This window comes from Aplysia californica, unplaced genomic scaffold (assembly GCF_000002075.1).
Source record: "Aplysia californica isolate F4 #8 unplaced genomic scaffold, AplCal3.0 scaffold00332, whole genome shotgun sequence".
Taxonomy (NCBI): domain Eukaryota; kingdom Metazoa; phylum Mollusca; class Gastropoda; order Aplysiida; family Aplysiidae; genus Aplysia; species Aplysia californica.
In genome coordinates this window covers 525,080-546,943 of record NW_004797602.1, presented here as the reverse complement: position 1 = coordinate 546,943, position 21,864 = coordinate 525,080, and the positions used below count along the sequence as shown (strand labels likewise).

The window sequence follows — 21,864 nt, the reverse complement described above, 5'->3', positions numbered from 1 at the left end:
CTGCTTGACTATTTTTCTCGCAGAAATTTCAAAATTCAAATAGAAATATACATAATAAGATAACAGTATTGCATTCTTTTCATGTGTGGACATTTTCTAGATAAATGAATTAAATGCTCAGATTTTCCAGCCGCAGCAAAAAACTGAAGATAGACAGAAAGAAAAGAACGAGGAAGATTATCGTGAGTATTCAGATTTTAGCCGATATGCACGTGAAAAACTATTGCCGACCGAACGGCACAGATAGACAATGGTCGAGTGTACGGAATGCGCAATCTGGCAGTTTCTAATACAACTTATTGTCGAGAGTTGCCGTAAATATCTGATAAGTTACGGAGGCAAGTGCTGATCTCTCTGTCTCTCTCTCTCTTTAAACGCATGGAGTTGAAATGATGATGCGTCAAGTACGTAAATTTTGGAATGTACCGATTTCCCGTAAAAACAAAGAAGAATGGAAGCACTGCAGAATTTTTTTTTTCTTTTTATTCTCTCAGCACCCATCGCCAGAGCTGTTAAAGTACTTTTAAAAAGGTACTTAAGTACAAATTTAAGTACAATCTAAAATATGTACTTAAGTACAGTAAAAGTACTTTCCTGTAAAATGTACTTGAGTACAAATACTTTTTAAAAAAGTACTTATGAGTACATTTTGAGTACTTTCTGCTAATATGCTAAAACACTTCAAAATGCAAAACATCATATTGAATAACATATCTAGTATATTTGACAAATTCGGCCATTTATTACTAATAATGTAAACAGTATACAAAGCATTTGAATATACGCACTGAACGTAGGTGGAAATTGTCCGTGAAATTGAAAAAAAAACACCCAGCAAACAAACAGACGCAACTAGTGAGTAAGTGATATTATGAATAGAATTTGTTTGAGCAAGACAATATGATCTAATGTAAGTCAGTCCTAGAGGTCGGAAAGTAGGAAAAGTATCAAAATTGGAAAATGTAGAGACAAAGTTGATCTTAAGAAAATAAAAAATTGATGAAAATGGCCAGCAAAAGAAAGTGCTTTGAATTTTTAAACAAATCCTCAAGGAATCAAGATACCCTTAAGCACAAACCACAAAAAAGGGAAAAAAGAAATTTAGGTAGCCTAAAAACTTGTTAGATTGATATACATTGAGAACTCAGTTTCAGTTTCAATTGATTATAATAGTGGTAAGACAGAGTTTGGTCACACTGTGTAGTCCACGGCGCCCACGGCAAACCAAAATAGGCCTACATGTAATTTCCTAGAGTCTAGTAAGTGTAGTGTAACCAAAAATTGTCTACTACAGTAGTCTCCGCCTAAGATCCCAGTGCTCGGAAGCGAGGGAAACACGGGATCTTAGCCCGACGAAGCTAAGGAAGAATCTACAGTGACCCAAGAACTGATGTGACCCCTGGGTAGGTTTATGACATATGGCGAGCAAAGAGTGGTCATCCTTCATGACCAATCACAGTAGCATGGTGGCATGAGGCAAGCCATAATATTATACCGTACACTCATTAGCATATCATCTCGAGATCTTTATCTACGTTTATCCAGTTGCCCCTCCCCTTTACCTGTCCAAAAATTGTAGCCTTCCATCTCTGATTGAGTCCTCCCGCCTTTGTCGTTACGTATCATTATGCTGTGACCACACCAATTAAAATTCAGGCTGTCTCGCAATTTCATGAATAGAGAAAAACTGCCTTCAACTTCAATGGTCAGGGAAGAGTTCACAGTTCGATGTGATCCTGCCTGGAGCGAACTTGTAGGCCCAACCCACCCAGCGAGGGATGAAAGTTCAGGTGGCGAGCTCAGATGCGAGTGCGAGGGGGAAAAGAAACGCCCATCGGTCAGTTCACACCTCGGTGTGATCCCGTCTGGGGATCATTGAACCGTTTCATGGAGTTTTACAGCGCATGTGATCACTTTCACAAGAGTGGCTGATCTTTGACGCGACGGGCAGTTCTTTAATCTCAACTTTTAACTCTTGGTTGATCGGCTGTGCCCGTCCGGGTGTTTGTTCCGTAAATTATGATCGGAAATGTCGGCACTTATTCTTTCATTAAGCTTCAAAAGTACTCAAAATGTACTTGAAAAGTACTCAAAAGTACTTTTATAAAAAGTATCGGAGTACAGTAAAAGTACTGGTTCTCAAAATGTACCGGAGTACAGTAAAAGTACCGAAAATTGTAACGTAAGTACAAGTACCGGAGTACTTGTACAACCAGCTCTGCCCATCGCAAATCCGGTAGTTTTGACACCTTATCGGTATGGCGGTAGAACAGGCCCAAAATCAGTATCTACAAGAAAAATCAGTAGATTTAGGCAGCTCTGCGTGACACATATGGACATACTTCTCACCTCTTGTATAAAAACATACAGGAAGGGTCCAGCTGAGATGATCTGATGCATGTCTATAAATGACTGGATTTGTTTCACCATACTGCGTAGCTGATGTTTAGCCGCATCCACTCCCGAATCCATCTTTTCTTGATTTGACCTTGAAATTAAAGAGACAGAAAGAGTAGATGTTAATTTACACCTTCATAGACACAATTAAGATAATCCAAGAGGCCCTTCCCCCCTTGTGTTTTTTAAAACTCACTTGGGCCTATTCCCATGTATCTACTGGATACGCTTTATCAATCAATATCTCCGGTGTTTTTCAGTTACAAGTTACGGGAAGCATCGAACCAAACGTTGACCCACTTGCTTCGTTTCCTTAGAAATTAGGTGAAATTATGTGCAATACTTTTTAAACTGTAACAGAGTAAGTCAGCCAACCCCCCCCCCCGCATTGTGATAGATGATTTTATTATAATTGGGCAACAACAAAAACTGCATAACCCCCAGACAGTGCCATTTCAAAATATGGATAAAATAAAAACTATTAGGAAGAATTCGATGCAGTTTTTTTTCTGTAGTAGTAGTAGTAATAGTAGTAGTATAGGGTTTTACGGCGCTCGCAACTGCATAAGGTCACATGAGCGCGCGAAACACAACGTCGGTCGCCTGATAAAACCGTGAATTCCACAAATTTTCGAAAATGTTTTTTTTTGCATATTTTGATAGTGCTCGGTGAGATACATGTCACTGTAAAACAATTTTTCAATTATCTCAACTCAAACGTGTAATCTGACGTAATAAGAAAATCGTGAATAAACACCAAGCCCCAAAAGTCGCCTGATGAAACGTGAATCCCACACCGGTGTGGAATTCACGATCTCATCAGGCGGTTTATAACTCGCGGGACTGACCGTTGGCGCCATGAACGCCTCTTTAGACCTTTGAAATATGGGCGACTGCGTTGAGCAAACACAACGGTCGGTCAGTATTTATGGTTTCCAAGCCAAAGATGATAATTTATGATGTCGACAGCATGTGTTTTGCGGGACAATCTCTGTCACATAATTAAAATGTGTGTTTCCTAGATGCAAGACTGGTATTGTTTCACGACTGTCAAATTTGAATGTGTAATGTGTGTGCCCTTCTAGTAGTGGGTTATACAATTTTTTATCTTGCTCGTTTGCAATTGTTTTTTTTATAACGTAGTCAAGTATAAATTACAAGTATATTTCCGTGTTGTACCACAACCCAAACTTGTTTGACATTGAAAGCTCAATGATTTGAGATCAGAGTTCCCTAACGAGAAAAGGAATTTTGAGAAGCCAAGCAATGTGAACCATTTTGGGCAAAAATGAAAGCTACAGAAAATACAGCACAGAAATAGTAGAAGAACCAGACTTCAATGAAAATAATTGTCATTCAAAGTAAACGATGCATTGGAACAAATCAAAGTTGCTTTTTTAACCTGAGAGAGAGAGAGAGAGAGAGAGAGAGAGAGAGAGAGAGAGAGAGAGAGAGAAAGAGAGAGAAAGAGAGAGGGGGGGAGAGGGGGTAGCTATAAGCAATACAAATCAAAAGATAGGACGATTGAAAAAAAACTAATGAACTGAAACCCAGATGTGATTGCTCAACCAAATCAAATGACTACTCACTATTAAAAGACAAAGACAGAACAACTATGTTTGTCTTTGTTTGGACATAGGGAGACAGAAAGACCTATGTGAACGGTCTTCTCAACACGAAAGAGTACACTTTAAATGCGATACACCAAGCTGAAAGATGCACACTTTTGAAACAGAGTGACCAGAAGATCAAAGTTTGCAGGATGTTGATATCTATGACCGGACTCACCCATTGTAAATTGCTCTAGAAGAGCCCATGCCAGTTTCATCATCGCTTGGCTCACCCCGTACGGACAAAGACTTTCCACTATTCCCTACCCTGGGCTAACTTCTTCATATTTTTCAAATGTCTTTCCACTATTCTGTTCTTCATTCTTTGCGACTTTTGTACAGGTTCCACATGACTTTCCCTTGATCGTGTAACCTGTAGACTCAAAATTAAAACTCTTAGTTATGTAGCTGCCTGATTTCCAAATGGTATGCTCAGTCCAGTACATCTCCACTGCTTTCTTCTGTCTGAAATTGTTCTGCTCATTACTTCCTCATTGCATGGTGACTGTCTGTCCATCTAATCCTGAGGAACTTACTTGGGCACTTGTTGGTGATATCCTGGATCCTCCAGTACTTTGTAAAGAGTGCTTTAGAAGAACCCAACCCAGCAGCACCACCAAACAATCCACAAGCCAAGGAGTTTCTGTTAACATCCGTGGACATGCTTCTGAAGGTTCCCACTCACTATTGTCAGCAGAGCTCTGGAAAACTGTTTCATGATCCCTGATTCTATAATCTGTCTGAGCTTCAGTGATTTTACGAAACAGCCTGCACAGGTCAGGGACAATCTACCTGGTATGTAAAGCTACTCAAATATGTGCTAGATGAAAAGACCATGTCGACATGTGAGCAAAAAAAAAGATCAGTGAGAATTGTGCGTGAGTTTTGAGGCTTGACAACGTCAGCCAAACTAAGTGGGAGTCTCTCATGTCAGAAAAGAAAAGGACAAAGAAAGGGCACGCCATGGATAAAACCTTTGCTCTTTGCTCTTAGTCTTAGGCAAGAAGACCTTGTGATGATTTGCATGAATCTTCAGGGTGTACTTTGTAACTGTCTATGAATCCTTCCAGCTCTTGTTACAGAAACATGCACATAATCTTCAATGCGATCTCGTATAATGCCATCTATTACTTTTGACGCAAGGTACAAGGTGATTTGATTGCAAATGAATTCACAAGTTGTTTGAAGGATTTTTAAATAAAAGACATTTTCAGAACTGTAATTTTTATAATTATATCAACGAAGACCATATAAAGTGAAATTTGTGGATCACATTTTCCCATATGATTTTGTCAAAATTGCTGTCCACAAAACTGTCAGGTCGGGTAGACAAAAAGAAGACCAAGCTGTTAATGCAGTATGAAGCCTCTGATATACATAAGGAGAAATTCTTTGCACACTGAACTCTAACAAAGAGTGGGAGAGTCTTCTAAAGTCCAGAGACAATGAAAACTTAACCAGTTTCTCACCACTGTACCATTCTCCTTATAAATGGCAAAGAGTAATTTTCATATACTCAGTATCTTTTAAAATCTTTCTTATAACAGTATTTCGTGCTTTCATAAATTTTTTTAACATACCAGGCCCTCAAATAAGAGAAAACACACTGCCTAATTACCATGAATACAACACCGTGTTCCCAAGAGCCTACTGATGAAATCGTGAATTCCACACAGTTTAATTCACGAACGCATCAGGCGAGATTTGAATACAGCTGTATGAAAATCGTGAATCCCACACTTTTTCAAAAAAATTACCATCTAGGATAAAAAATGTACTACTGTATTATTTCTAAAAGGAAATTGACTAGATTTATCCGTTTAGTTTATATATCTTGAACGCCAAATGACGGAGAAAATCAGTTTTTTCTCTCTCCTGTAAAATTTGCTTCGTGTGGAAATCTCGATTTCATCAGGCGACCGACGTCAAGTTGTTTACATTTGCAAAAGTTCACAGCACAGTTGGTTAACTATTAGACTTTAAAATGCTAAAATATTAAAATTCGGTGTAAATATATTTTCAATTTAAAACAACTCTTATAAATAACAATAAATTTATAAATAGTACGATTTCACTTTACAATTTGCCATAAAGGCCAATGGCCTTCATAAAATTCAAAATGTCCGTTAAAGCAGGATTCTCGCTATAAGGGATCCAGTTATAAATTCAAGGGAAACTGTAAAGTAGGCCTAATCTATGAGTTTGGTGTTTCTGATTATTTCCTTTTATTTTCCCTGATGATGATTTTGTTTCAACATGACCTCTAGGTGTTACTTGATCAAAAATCGAATCAGGTTTTTTTTTCTAGCGCTAGATCTAGCGATGTGGACTGACAGCTCGACGTTGGCGATCAGAAAGAAAGGGTTCTGGGCTAACTCACCCGCTGTGTTTTCCCCCACCCCACCCTGTGGTGCATTCTGTCTGCTTGCGCACGTCACACAGATTTGCTCCATCGATCACATTGCTGTGACCTCTCCATCCCCGCATTGGAGAAGTGAGAGGCATGGTAGGCCTTGATAATCTAAACTAGGCTTATGCTGGCCTATCATGCGAAGCGTTCTGCTTGTCTGCGCACGCCACACCCTCCCTACTCAGTTGCTCCGGCCTTCATTGTTGACGCACAGGTGCTCTCCAATTCTTTGTTTAGCGAAATCACCAACAAGTTTCTCAACTGGCGAGGTTTTGCATTATGTATAATTGGCCTATGCACTGTGCACAGCAGCAGGAATATTCCGCTCTAACCGACTCGCTTGTCTGTCTGATAGCGCTGTAGAAGTTTTTTTTTTACAAAGGTAAAGAAGAGGAAAAAACGGGGTTTTAGAATAGTGTCTTTATAGCAGCCCTCGTTTTTTCCGAACTCGTTATAAGTGGACTCCATTGTATTTCCTTCGGATCTCTCCAAAGTCTAGACATTCGGTTAAGACGTGTCTAATGGTAAAATCTGTGTCGCATCCGACACAGAACGGCTTCCCATCTCCCGGTAGGAGGTATTTGTGGGTCAGGGCCGTGTGTCCGATGCGCAATCGAGTAAAAATGACTTCGTCTCTTCTGGAGAGGTCCGAAGGATTTCGCTGTTCTAGTTTGGGTTTTATTTCATATAGTTTATTATTTTTCTGCTTTTCCCAGTGGCTCTCCCACAGACTGGAGGTGTACTTTTTGACTTTATTTCTAAAGTCAGTCTGAGGGAGAGTGTTTGTCGTTGAACCCAGCAGAAGGGATGAGGCTTTCTTCGCCAGGTCGTCTACTTGCTCGTTTCCTCGGGTGCCACATGGTTAGGCTTTCTAAAAGCTTTTCGTGGAATTTATTGTAGTTGAGGTCGATATTGGGATAAAGAATCTGGGAACATTGATAGGCAAACCCGTCCCAGTCTGCTTTTTTTAAGTTGAAGCGTTCTGGGATCGGGTCGTTTTGGAGGCTATTGTTATGAAGAAGAATTGGGAAATGGTCCGTACGGTCATCCAGCACAGACCACTCAAGATCTGGGACTAGGTCAGGGGTACAAACGGTGAGGTCAAGGGATGAAGTGCCATAAAAGGCTCTGTCTCTGTAAGTTGGGGATCTATCATTTAAGACACAGATGTTATTCTGAATTATAAAGTTTTCTATTATTTTTCCTTTCTGGTCTGTAGGTTTGTTTCCCCAAAGGGGGCTGTGGGCATTGAAATCACCTAGCAAAATAAAGGGTTTTGGAAGCTGAGCCTTTAAGTCATTTAGTTTGAGGGGTTAATTTGGTGGAATATAAACTGAGCAGATCGTGATTGGTCTGTGCAGGGTGACCCGTACGGCAATAGCCTGGAGGGTCATCTTAAGATGTACTTGTCTGTGGAGTGTGTTGTTGTCAGTGTAGATGGTGGTACAGTCCGTGCCGGCTATAAGCACGCCGGCCTTAAGCACGTTTCGGACTCAAGCACGCAAAACGGCTCTTACCGAATTTTTGCTATATAAATTACACGCCTATAAGCACGGTAACTTCGGCTTCAAGCACGCTTCATTTACAAGACAGTCAATATTTTCATGATGACCCATCCAAGTTCGAACACAGTTTACACCGCAGCAGTGGAGTGTGTCAAGAGAAACACAAAGAACGCAAGTGATGGACACACACTCAACTCACACGGGCGGAGAGGAAGGCAGAGAGATGCACACAGCCGTGCGCGCGGACATAGGATCTAGCCTAGGCCTAGCGCAAAGCTACACACGACCCAAAAAAAAATACAAAGAGAGTCAGGGAGACGAGAAAGGGAGGCTGGCTGAGATGTTACCTTTGACCCTCGCTATCCATTAATCCTGATTGTGTATCACGCGCGAGGTGGGATGAAGGCGGTGGTATGAGTGGCACAGCGGGCAGTGGTATGCACAGGCAGTGTGTTACAGTAGGCCTAGTGTGCTGTATCGTGACTGGCCGTCTAAATTAAGTTTTCATTTCCCATTCGACCACAAAACAAAAACAAACAAGCAAACAAAAACTCCCATGGCGGGTGTCTAAATAACAGTGCACACTTTTGCGGGACCGCTATAGGCCTACTTACAAACAAGGGGAAATAGCACGGGGAATTTTCTATATGAAAATATCTGGATTGTGTCTACTTCGCACTTAAGCACGCTTCGGCTTTAAGCACGCTTAAGCTTTCCCCCGATGACCGTGCTTAAAGCCGGCATGGACTGTACCACCGGAAGCAATCTGGTTCTCCGTGTGAATGTGATGGTACGCAGTAAATCCTCTTAAGTCTATGGTTGAAGCGGGGGCAAATTTTGTTTCTTGAATACAGGCCACTGGTTTTTGGGTTTTTTTCTGTGAGAGCATTTCTTTCTTTCTCTTGTTGCTTAAAAAAAAATTATGATAGCTTTCAGTCTTTTGTGGCTAAACAATCAATATACCCCAAAACTGACAGGCTGCAATGGTTACGGGGTGAAAAATAGCTCAGGCTCAAGTGAATTGAAATGTTGTAAAGACACTCCTCAAGATATCCTCCTGTCTGAGATAACCACTTTTTTCCATGACAGTGGGTGGTCTTGAAAATTTTTACAATTAACTCCGCAATTCTCTAACCTGTGAGATTTCCTTTTCCTCCCACATGGACTGAGTGAAAAGACAATTCCAACTATGTTATGCAAAACAGAAGTAAGTTTGCATGAGAACATAAAAGCTGAACATCCCAGCTAATTCCCCAACAGGGAAAAGACATGGGGTACTTACACTGGGGTTAATTGAATACCAGGAGTTTGGGGAATCAGTCACACGGTTTGGAGATGGTCAAATCACACACACTGTGTGTGTTATTGTGTGTGTGCATGTGTGTAGTGTGTGCATGCATGTTGTGTGTGAGTGTGTGTGTGTGTGCGCGCGTGCATGCATGTGTTCTGTTCACCCCACTCAAAGGGTTTGGGAAAAGCATGTTATGAAACTTTATAGGATCAGTTCCTCTTTAGTTTTAGTAAGAGTTTTACGGCACTTACAACACAATAAGGTCATACAAGTGCCGAAGAGCTGTTACAAGAGATTGTAAACATAAAAAAGGAGAAAAGATAAAGACGATAGTTGTTTGATAGGAAAGAAGGAGCAAACCAAACCAGAGCACCCACCAACCACCCACATTGTTAAGAACTACTGGACTAGACAATTATTACTGACAACAAGTTCAGGGCACTTCCAAGTGACGCACCTTTGTAAAACCTCCGTACCATCCAGGAAGTAATCCGTCAACATCTTGGACTTATCCTGTGCAAAACAGAAGGTAAAACAAAAGGGTAAGAAATAAACTTGAGAGTTTTGATAGAAATATATACAAACATGCGAAGAAAAAAATAAAAACTTGACCCAACCCAAATAAGAACAAAAACAAGGAAGGGTTGAGCAGTAACAACTTACACACAGAACTTAAAAAGATGGGTAACAGACAAAAACCAGGACATAATCTTTTTTTAGAGCACCCAAGAAGAAGAATAAGTAGTAAACAATGATGGCTGAAGTCTGTTTCAGACCTGACACTTCATTGGGTTTTTTGGGGTTTTTGTATCTGCGAATGTGTGTATGTGTGTTTATAATAATGGCCTCATAATGAACATCTTCTGTCCTTTGATTTATCAGTTGCATTGAAAGATAATTCTGCATTTTAAATACTATACGACTATAACGAATTCACATCATTATTAAGATTATTATGGTGCTGATACAACAAAACTGAGCAGCCAGTATTAAATCTTTGAAAGCGCAGATTCTGAAAAAATGTTTGAGGACACCCTGCTTTGGAGGCACTTCAAAAAGGAAGCATAACTTTGATAATTCATACAGATTTTTCAACTGTGTTTTCTTTACTTATAAAAGCAGGAAACAACATGTACTCTATTGAAATGTGCAAATGTGTTTTTCTAATCTGTGTACGATGGTTCAAACTTGCTTTTGGTCTGCTGCTGTTTGAACAAAACATTGTACAGTAGTCTCCACCTAAACGCACACCATACAAAAGCACGCTCTGCTCAAACGCAGGCTTTTGTCACCTGACAGGTTTTTACGATATAATTTAGTCGTGCAAACTGGTCACTCACTCTAAACGCACGCTCTGATCCGTGAAACATGCTGAAATGTAAAGCATGACAAAGGGAACTTTTCACTACAACCTTCACAGCTTGTATAAAATAACACAAGCCTCGAAAAACAGACATTTGGCGAGACTGCCCTCACGTCGAAACAAAGAGAGCGATGGACAGCTTTTTCCCACCCAACTTTCCACAGACACATAGGATTAGGGCTGGTCGGTGAAATGTTGGGGGGGTTGGGGGACTGAAATGTTTTTTGATTGGTCACTGGAAATGCACCTTTGAGAGAAGGTTTCTGACTGGTGTTTTGAGTGACTGCATGTAATGTTTAGTTAGACTTAGGCCTATGATGCGCAACACGTGAGAATGCTGTAAAACACTAGAGATAGGCCTCTATAGGATTAAAGATTAGTCAAGTAAGCCTAATCGGCTGCGCTCGATGAATTTATAACAAATTAACATACTTGTTCAACGAAACCACAAGAGAAATGTTTCTACGAATGTAGAGATCTATGATTCTGAAGTCGTCCATGAATGTATGGTCGGGGGTAGTCGCATGGAAAGCCACGTGGCTGGGCCGTCGTCTCTATAACTATCACCAACAATTTCCTCTTAGGCTATCTGTTCAAGACAATACATTGAGTCTGTCTGTGCCCAACCCATTCAACGCCTTTGTATTCTAACCGCAGTCGGGGGGGGGGGGGGGGGGGGGGGAATCCTTCACAAAACAGTCGCGTGTTGTCGCATTATCCGCCCAAAGTGACCCCCACCCTAAAGGAAGGTCACTAGAATATCAAGACAATGAGATGATTGCGTCCCTTCCTCCCTTTGCAAAGGTTCATGTACATGCATGCTCCCGTATAAATACACATTAAGGAGCCCCCCGAGCACCGTGTGTTTAGGCAGAGACTACTGTATAGCTTTAAAGCCTTTGAAACACTGTTAGGTTATTTAAGAGGTGGGACCTCAGAATTTAACATCCTTAAATTCGATAGGACCAAACCAAATGGGATGATTCGGGTAAAATGCCTTTCCCAAGGACACAGTAATGGGCCGCTGATCGGGCATATGTGTCCATTACATTCTTTGAAAGTAAAAATAAGGAACCCCATCACTCACGATAGACTCCAAGAGAGCAGCACACATCATCACATGGTCGGCTGCACAGAGAACACTTTTGTAGCCATACTGCATGGTGAAGGAGGGAAGAATGATATCTTGAATCTCCAGTCTGAAAATTGTGTTCATTTGTTTGAGTAAAGAGAAGCACATCCACAGATTAACAGTCGTTTAGGGTAAGGACTATATTTATTTTTTTTATAGTAGAGGGTTTTACGGCGCTCGCAACTGCATAAGGTCATATGAGCGCCAAGGGGAGGGTGTCAACAGAGAAGTCTTTACAGGGAATCAGACTTAGACTGCTCACCTCTCTAGCTTCAACAGCACAAGGTCTGCTTCGACTATCAAGGCACCCCGGAAATAGTAGGTCACAAGAGAGTGACAAACATACAAAAGAAGTAGAGGAAATGACAATAGTAAGTATCAGGAAAGAAAAAGCAGCAGTTCCCTGTTGTAGATCAGGCACAGTTATGAGTGTGACATGAGTCAGCCCATTTACAATTCTATGCTTGAACGAGAAATGTCCCCCTTTTGGGAATGGCCTAAAGACACTACAGTCAGTGGCACTGCCCCAGGGGGTAGGGCAAGGACTGGTAAGTCTGACAAACAGACAGACAAAAACAATAATAATAAATAATAGATAGCATTTTTATAGCGCAAATTTCCATTCAACAACAAGCTCTATGCACTCTACAACCTATACTATTAGCCCAGCAAACCTAATAGTATTCTGAAACAATTTCAACTCCCCGGGAAGCATACAGCGCAAGCTGCCATCTATACGTGCTACTAAAACACTAACACTGAAAAGAACTTTCGTTGTCTATAGCTGGATACCCATTCCAGAGATGCCAACCACAGAAAACCGAAATGAGTATTGGGAAATATGGAATGTATGTATTTTCAGGGGAAAATGTGTATTCCCCACGACCGACCGACCAACTCGTAAAATGTTTAGGGTGTCCAGCAACATTTCCTGAAAAAAATTTACTGGCTCAATAGCTCGAAAAAGGGAGCACACACACGTAAAATATGCAGCCAGTCAACAACATGTCAGTGTTCAGTGTCGTACTGGGGTCTTGTTTAACTTAAGTATTTCAGTCTGTTGTAATATTTTCTTCTCATTATTATATTAAAAATTTATCCTGCTTTGAGCGTTCAAAGGGCCTAGAACAAGAATTTCGACTATCAAGAACCAGTCTGGGTGTCATGATTCATATTATGAACTGACAGACTAAAATTATGGCTCAAACTCAGAGAAGAGCAATAACTTGATAGGCTCAAGTAGACCCATACACTGTGAGAGTTGTAACAACTGTGGGAGGGCAAGATGCAGTGACACTGAAAATCTGCCAGCCTCGAACAGAAAGCTAAAACACACACTGAAGGTATAATTTACTATCACCCATCCAATGACACGCGAACAATTTATTTCAATAACACAAAGTTGCAAAGTATGAAGGGTCCCGATTCCACACACGGCCTGCACCAATGCGCGCTTTGCACAGAGCTCTAATCAAAATTCTGAATTCAGCAATTTGCTTCCAAGTTTTCGTCCTCTGGTACTGGTGTTGCCTCCCCACCCCCCACCCCCCTTCCCGCGAGTGTATCTTAAAAAAACCAAAAAAAAACAATAATCCCCTCCCCTATTCCTTAGTCCTATACTTCAAAACACCGTTACTCCCACGAAAGACAGTCTTTGCTCACACGATGCCACATTTATTTGTGATGCAAATGCGCGCAGGTTAACTGACCGGTCGCTATGGTGAGCAAGACAATCTAAAATTCGGACAACGCTGGTATTTTCTTTTCTTTTTTCCCCACAAGTGACAGCACAGTGACGAGTCCGAGTATTTATTACATTTTATTTGCACGGCAACACAGCGTTTATATACTGCACAACCTGCATGTCACAAATGTTGCGGGTATCGCCGAGAAATTTCAGGGTGGTAATGAAAGCAAAAGTAGATCTTGATTTTCCCGATCGAGCCTCGGTGTCACATACACTTCCGCCTGCCGCCATAGCCAGTTTACGTGAAAGTGAAACGTAGGCTACTCTCGGACGGGGAAAAGCTGAACGAATATAATATCACAATCGTGACCGGCAAAAATGAACTTACGGACCTTATCGGACTTGGTTTTCAAATATTCCAGTTCCGCGATACTGATACTATTTTGACAAAAGATGGAACTTGAGATAATTAGGTTTACTCGCCAAAGCTGAATCTCGTAGTTTCCGCATTCCAGAATGCGTATTTTTTAATGATTTTCGGCAAAAAATCGTACTGGTTGGCATCTCTGCCATTCCCACCTAGATAAAGTGAGGAAAAAACAAGTGAGGTGCCTTTCCCAAGGTAGCATCATCATCATCATCATCATCATCCAGTGCCAGATCTGCGACAGACATCGGCGATCATGATTTTCCATTCATTCCTTTGCTCGGATGCTCTCAGAAAAGCTACGTTTCCCTGATTTTTCCCTGTTACCCATTTGTTTAGGTTCCCTAAGTATGTTGTTCTGGGCCTACCCCTGATCAATGATCACGAAAAACCTTTTTTTTGTCAGAAAGTGTTTGCAAATATGTGCATTTTGTAGCTGTATCTCCACAGAGCATGGGACTTTTTTGAATTTTTGAAATCCATCAATAAACAAAAAAGTTACGAATTTTTTAATCAATTAATTTTTTATAGACTTTTATATAAAATGAAAAAACCCCAAAATATGGGACGTTCTTTGGTGAGTTTCTCGGAGTATTTAAATGAAACTTTGCAGCCCAGTACATTTTCTAGTCAGAGTTCTCATAGCTATCCTACTTTTTGAGTTATGAAGACGTTTATAGGTAAAAATGAGGCGGTTTTCGGTGTGTTTTGAGACAATATTTGTCATAGTTCGCCTATTTCTTGTAGTATGTAAATGAAACTTGGCAGTCTAGTACAGTTTTTAATATCTATCCTACTTTTTGAGTTGTAAAGACATTCACAGGTTTAAAAAAGTGGTGTTCTTTAAAGATTTACAAAGATTATCGGTCATATCTTCTCCCAAAGTCATGATATTTGAATGAAACTTGGCAACGTAAAAGATTCCTCCTTGCTAAGCAATGCACTGGATCAATTTGGCACAAAAATTTAAGCAGAGAGCTGGATTTATTAGTTTAATAAATCCAGTTCTCTACTAGTAAAAGCATGCACACTTTGTAATAGAAAATAAGATCGTCTCTATAATCGGACAGTGTCCTATTGTGTGGTAGATTAAGATGCGTTTAGATAATATTATTATAGTTTACAAGTCCTGGGAATATTTCGCATGTGTAGGCTACAACTCATACTATAAATGTTCAGACATTTACCCCCCCCCCCCCTCTCTCTCTCTCTCTCTCTCACACACACACACACGCACACACACATATGCACGCGCGCGCACTCACGCACGCACGCGTGAACAATAACAATGAATAAACGGGACTATCTTCCCAGACTGGACTAAATAAGTACCATACTCTTTAAAAACAATCTTAATGCCTCACTTTTCCAAACAGAGCAAACAGGACGAGTCCAAGTGTGTGCTTTCCCAAGAGGGGGGAATAGGCTTTCATAACGCAAACACAATGTCATACCACTTCTTAGATGTTTGCTTTTCTGTGTCTAGTCTACTCTCATGTAATTAAGCAAATAAAAATGACTACCTCTATCGTATTGTGACTAAAATGCAACACAAATGCAATTTATCAAGGCCCCCGTTTAGTTTTCAAGTATCCTTCCCCCCTTTCTGGTTCACATAAGCGGGGCCTCGTTTGTAGCGCCCGAGGCGGCCGATGGCTGATGACGTCACTCAGTGGAAATTTCCCAGCCTCCGGTCGTTCACCCAGCACGCGCAAATGGCAATGCTGCTTTTCCCTTAGTTGCTCCCACAATTTTAAAGATTACGCAAAAACCGCTAAACACAGAAGCATGACATTTTAAGGGAATAAAGAAAAATGGTGTACAACGTATCAGTCAGTTTGACAAATCACAGCTCCGAAAAATCTTCAAAGCGCACCACATCAACCACTTTCGCATACGTTTTCGACTACTTCTTGGATGGATACAAAGTTGTCAAACTGCATACTACTAGATTGACCTCTTTTCTGATTGACTGCCAAGTTTCATTCATATCCATTCACGAGAAGCGGCGTGAGAGCGAGTTGAAGACAACAACCTTTGTGTTGGTGCGTCCCACGAAACACCCCCACGGCGGGGGCCAAAAATCGGCAGAACAAAACGCGCTCGGTGGGCATTGCTACCCAAGGACACAACTCAGACTGAGGCTGAACCCTCAAGAAAAGAAATAACACCCCCTCAGCCCCCAATTTTGACATTTACAAAGCACCATCTAAAAAATTACTATTCAAGACATCTTCATAATTTCTTCTGCATTGTGCAATAGGTTTTGTTGCCCTTTTGCAAGCCAAGTTTAAAAGTTAAGCCGTGAATAATAAGGTCATAATGATTTTTTGAAATAGATACCAAAACGCCTGGCATTCCTAAGATGTTGAGCCAAAAAGTGCCCAGCAGCTCATGAGTTAAGTCCTGTTCTTGGCATCGGTTTAGGTCGAAACTTAACACCCCATTCGATCCAAAATCTATCGATTTTAAAAATTCCTAGATCAAAAGAAATACTTCATCAAAGCTTGAGAATCTCCTCAAGAATGCACATAAAAGATCAGACAAAATCTCACCCATATTTGTGCATGAAGGTCTGCATTTTTTCCTTGACTTCAGATTTCAGTGTGGACTCCATGGCACTGTATTGTTGTTTACACTGTGCTAACGGCAAGCTGCAAAGAAGAAAACATTTTTCTTTGACTCTGTGAGTCTATATGTCAGACATACCTGTCTTATGCCCAAACATGAAACGTCTCGATTCTCATATGAACAAGTCTTCCATTCCATGAAGAGGACTAAATAAAATATTGCTACCCCCCAAACAAGTATGTAGTGTTGTATATCTCATGGCGGTTGTGTTGTCAACAACAGTGCGAGTTGTTGGTGGGTGCACTGGTGTAGTTTGCTTCTTCCTTTATCAACTAATGTTGTCCTTTGCTGCCCACCTTCTTTTGTATGTTTGTTATCCTCTTGTAACTCTAAGCCCACACACACACATACAAACACGAACACACACAAAGAGTACAGAGAGAAAGTATATGTCACAATTTTCAGTTTGTTTTGATGTATTGTTCGGCTTGTGTCAATTTGTCAATCAGTTCTATCTTTATAGGATACAACTGTTGTTACGTACTAAAAAAATATTTTAAACAGCTTTAAAAGGAAAAAAACTTGGCATAAGTCTAAAAAAAAACGTGTAAGAGAGACAGACAACAGTCTTCAATATTTTCCTGTAACTGATGACATATTCGCCTTGAAATCTTCTGACTAAGGAATTAATTTTAGGGCAGGAAAAACACACTTTAGCCTTTAGAAAAGAAAAATGTGCTGTTTAATAAGAGGCTAAACAATTTCTATCAGGTTTTAAATCTTTGTTGCCAGTATGGAAACCATTGTTACCACTACTTTACGAGTAGATTCTGCTTAACTGTGCACACATTTATTTGAACATCCCTTGTTTTTAATCATTTGGGAAACTGAAAGATCCATATTTGAGGAGAACTAAACTCTTAATTCTTTCAAGGAACCCTAACCTTCAAACCTCATGACATATGACTTCCAAAAAATCAATTTTGTATCCTTGTGAGTGTAATTCCTGAGCCATTCTACATACTTTTTACAGAATCTACAAACCAATTCCATACAAAATTGTCAATATCAAATTGGTCCAAATCTAAAGGAAAGGTCAAAGAGGAAACAACTTACCCCATTTCAGCTAGGAATTCATGAAGTTTCTTTTGCCCTTTCAGACTCCATAGTTTGAGTTTGCAAGCGACAGAAGTGGAATGGCAGATACTGTCAAAAAGTGACCAATGCCGATACAAGGACAAGTGCAGCTCCTCCTCAAATGAAACTCGTAGACAGTTGACAGACAGTAAATTTTCATCATCATCACCTCTGAAATGTAAGTACAATTTTATTTTGAAAATTGAGCAAATAAACACAAGTAAAGATTTGTATTATCACATCATTTTTACACAGGGATGCCAAATGATTTTTGAAAAAAACTCTGAAAATGAGTTGAGCATCACATCTCACATAAAACGAACCTTTTAAAATCTTTAAATGAGCAAACAAAAACATTTCTCTTACCATTTCCCCTTTCCTTTGCAAGTGTATGAAAAAAACGGAAAAAGCAGAGATTTGGCATCCTCGTTTACAACAAGCAGGATACGATCTGATGGAAATAGCTGATGCAAATCTGACCACAGTTCTTCAACAGCCAAAGACCCCCCCAGATAGTTCTGACTTTTATCGGAGTACTTAGCAGGCCTGCAATTTCAGCTGGGTAGTTTCTTTTTTCACTTCTCTAATTCTCAAGCTGAGAAGATAAATACCTACAACCTTAGCACAGGACAGTTCACTTATATTTAACTCCACTACCAAGAGTAATGGGCTCATTACACTTTAACACAAAGAAAACAAGAGGATGCATTTGACAATTCTTCCCCCCTCCCTGAACAAAAATGCACTGCTTGCAGACATACTTCAAAATTTTTACAAACCACATATGTATTAAGCAGCTACATCAAAAACACAGTTGGGTATTCATTCTTAACTCTTCAAGGCAAAAGTGTTGTTCCGGTATGACCGCTTCAGCCACAAAAAAAAAAACTCGTACGATTGTTACATATCTAGACATGTTTTTTTTGTTGTTGTTATCTTGGGGATCCGAAATTTTTATCAAAGGGAATTTACTGCAAGAAAAGCATGGAAGCATCTCTCAAGACTTTCATGTTTGGTGAATTATACAGCATGCGGTTTTAAAAGACTTTTATCGATTTTCAGTGTTTACAAATTTGTGACCTGATTTTGCGACCAGCTGATTTGATAATAAACAATGTCTCAGCAGTTAAGACAGTCTGATGATTTGATGAGTAAAAGGGTTTGTATCCTTTCAGAAAAGGCATGGGAAATGTGTTTATTGAGTGAAAATCACTGAAAATGAGGTCTTGGTGGGTACAATCGATGGGTTGTTGTTTTTTTTCTTTTCAAAAAATAAAAATAATAAAAATTTTCAATTTATTTGTCCGAAAATGTCCTTTTGCACTTACCCTTTCATCTTTGGTAAATTTACAAACTGCAGACTTTTCAGAGTTTTTTGGTATTTGACATCATGATGTCATTGCTTGTAGTTAGCAAGATATTGCAAAATTTGTGTGTGACCGTGGGGTGAAATAGTGGTTACATAAAAAAAACTGCGGCGAAATGGGAAAAAAACACTACGCCATGAATAGTTAAGGAGCTCCTAAATACCAGACAAATAAAAGGGTACTTGAAGATACACAAGGATCAGGCCGAAGGGCTAGAACTCAGATGGCCGCTGGATCGGAAAGTAAAGTAAAGTAAAGTTAGACACACAAGGATGAAAGACTCTCAAGCATTCAACATCTCTTATAGTATAACTATCACTCAATATTCTTCCCAATCCACCGTGATATCATCAAAGCTTGTCCTCACCGCTGATTGTGCCTGGACACGTGCACCTGCAGGGCCAAGACGTCCTCCATATACTTCTCTCTGGGCGTCCTGTAGTGAATTTGCTGATCTGTCACACCGACTATTGCCAACCTGAAACGAGAAAACAACTTAAAAGTGGAGCGAGCCATACTAGGAAAAGACTGGGAACAAAATACTCCAGCTAAAGAGCACCCTCTCCCTGTCTCTTACACAGGGGCGCACCTTTAACTGGTATCCAGGGATGCCACAGTGATTTTGAGAAAATACCTGAAAATCTATGAAACTGCGTTGCTTTTGCAAATAAAAAGACATTTAAAAGAAACAACTAATACGCGGTTGAGGAGAAAGCAAATGCGGAGTAAAATAACTTCTTTTGGTGAAAATAATGGAAATAACCAGAAAAACAGCATCCCTAGATATCATGTTGAACAAATACATAGATCAACCTTGTTTGATTCGTCAATGTGACACTCTTACGCTCAAGATAATTTCTTTGAATGACCAAAGAAAAAAGAAAAAAAAGGTGTTAAAGGGATGGAAAACCCACACTATATATCACACCTCAACAATAAGAACACACAACACTTAAAGGTGAAAAAGGATCATTCCACGAAAAAAGATACCGCAGTGACAAACACAACAGAGAAACGATGACTTACTGAAAAAATTATAAGCAAGGATTGACCAAATTTACTCTGCAAATGAATATTTACCAAAGAAGATTGTTGGTGTCCTTTGACAGCTTCCACGCTAGTTCAAACATGACCAAAGCTGCCTGAAACAGATCAACAATGTTTTAGTAAGAGTTTTACGGCACTTGCAACAAAATTCGGTCATATTACTGCCAAAGATTAGAAGTGTTACAAGAGAGTAACAAACACAAAAAAAGGAGGAGATATAACAGTGATAGATATTCAATACGAAAGAAGGAGCAAGCCACATCAGAGTACCCGCTAACCACCCAGATCCAACAAAAGAGATTTTTAGCACAATTTGTATAATCCTGACTTACCCTATAAAACATTACACTAAGAGAGTAACTGAATACAATATGGCTAGGAATTATTTGTCCATGTTTCTGCCAACAGAATTTCTCTGTTTAGTAAGAAAAGGAAAGCACAAACCATTTGAGACAATATAAAGTAGTCAACAAAACGAATTTTCTATGAAATTACAGAATGGTCAAGACACGTTGGAATGAAAATACTTTCTCATTCATGGTCAAGATCCTTAAAAAATTACAGAGTGAAACATTCTCAGAAAATACCAAAATGTTACCATAGCATATAAAACCTCAAGATGTGACGTCTACACCTGACATCTTGATGTGTCTTAGACGCACTGTTCCGACTTCCCATGAAACGGTGGGCGGCAATTGTAATCAATGTTTGTAGTTATCTCAGTGGATATATAATTGGGAACAACAAAAAACTACAATATATTCTAGTATTATGTAAATCAGGTACACAAATTCATCTAACATTTTATCAGAGATGAGCACAACTTGCTACCCAAAAAAAATATTTTTTTAAAAACTCTTACTATCTTATATGTGATATATAATTTGCACTTGACACATTCAGAAGAACAAAAGTAACAATGACTTACAGAAGTACCAAATGACGTGAACTTTGTATAGTCAAACAGGAGCTTCACCCTGAGGAAATAGGTGAAACAAAAATATGATAATCAAAACTTTCATAGAAAGTATGAGCTTTGCATATCAATTTTAGCTGTTTTGTTTTTGTTTGTTGTTTTGTTCTGGGGTTTTTTGGTGTTTTTTATTGTTTGTTGTTTAGTTGTTTTTTTGTTTGGTTTTTATTTTGGTTTTTTTGTTGTTGTTGTTGTTGTTTTGGGGGAACAGACGATTATGAGAAGTAGATTTTTCTCTCGTAACATCTTTTGTCTGTAGAGGGGGGGGGGGGGGGGGGAGGGAAATAGGATACATCTCTGGCGTGAAACGGTCACTGCAAGCATCAATAATAAAGAGTGTTTTTCTATAATAGCTCATCGCTGTTGATAACTTTTTAGCAGTTAAGGGAAAGTGCACATAAAATGTACTCTTCTGCGATACAAAGAAGCCAGCAACCATGCTTGAATTTGATTTGGTTAAATCAGTACATCATGTACCTTAAACCAAACTTGTGACAGCCAAGGACATTCCGACTGCTCAGTGCAAGACTCAGTCATATGCCATTTTTCAAAATGGTGCATAGCAGATTTCACTAAGCAGTCATAGGTATTTTTACGCATCCATCAACACAATTTAGATCATTTAGGAGGCGGACTTTTACATTATCTGTCAGAGCCAACCCAGGTTGAAAAGGTTACAACTTCATAACTGCTACATAACAGATGCCGGTAACTGAAGTATATATGCAAACAATTTAAACTATACAAGACGACACAACAGAATGAAGAAAATCCATGATTTCCTTGAACTCAATGCACCCATCTTTTTCTCACATTTGTTGACCTGATGAGTCATATACGCCAGCATATTGGGACATAGTATGTAGACATCACAAACACATCTACATCTTTATATACAGACCAGAGATTACCTTTTTAACAGAGAGGACGTGGAAGTCAACTATACT

At 39.6% G+C, this 21,864-nt stretch overlaps 1 protein-coding gene across 2 annotated transcripts in view; it reads right to left on the bottom strand.

Moving 5' to 3' along the window:
* The window catches only part of LOC101857036 (cell division control protein 45 homolog), a 46,698-nt gene that overhangs the window by 13,462 nt on the left and 11,372 nt on the right, over positions 1-21,864 (bottom strand). For both annotated transcript variants that reach the window (XM_035970878.1, XM_005102620.3), the window contains exons 7-14: positions 20,873-20,921; positions 19,978-20,039; positions 19,265-19,375; positions 17,510-17,701; positions 16,378-16,476; positions 11,664-11,775; positions 9,671-9,726; positions 2,350-2,488 (exon numbers count right to left, since the gene is read on the bottom strand). In XM_035970878.1, coding sequence (XP_035826771.1) covers positions 2,350-2,488; positions 9,671-9,726; positions 11,664-11,775; positions 16,378-16,476; positions 17,510-17,701; positions 19,265-19,375; positions 19,978-20,039; positions 20,873-20,921 — 820 coding nt within the window. The remainder of the gene's footprint in view (positions 1-2,349; positions 2,489-9,670; positions 9,727-11,663; positions 11,776-16,377; positions 16,477-17,509; positions 17,702-19,264; positions 19,376-19,977; positions 20,040-20,872; positions 20,922-21,864) is intronic.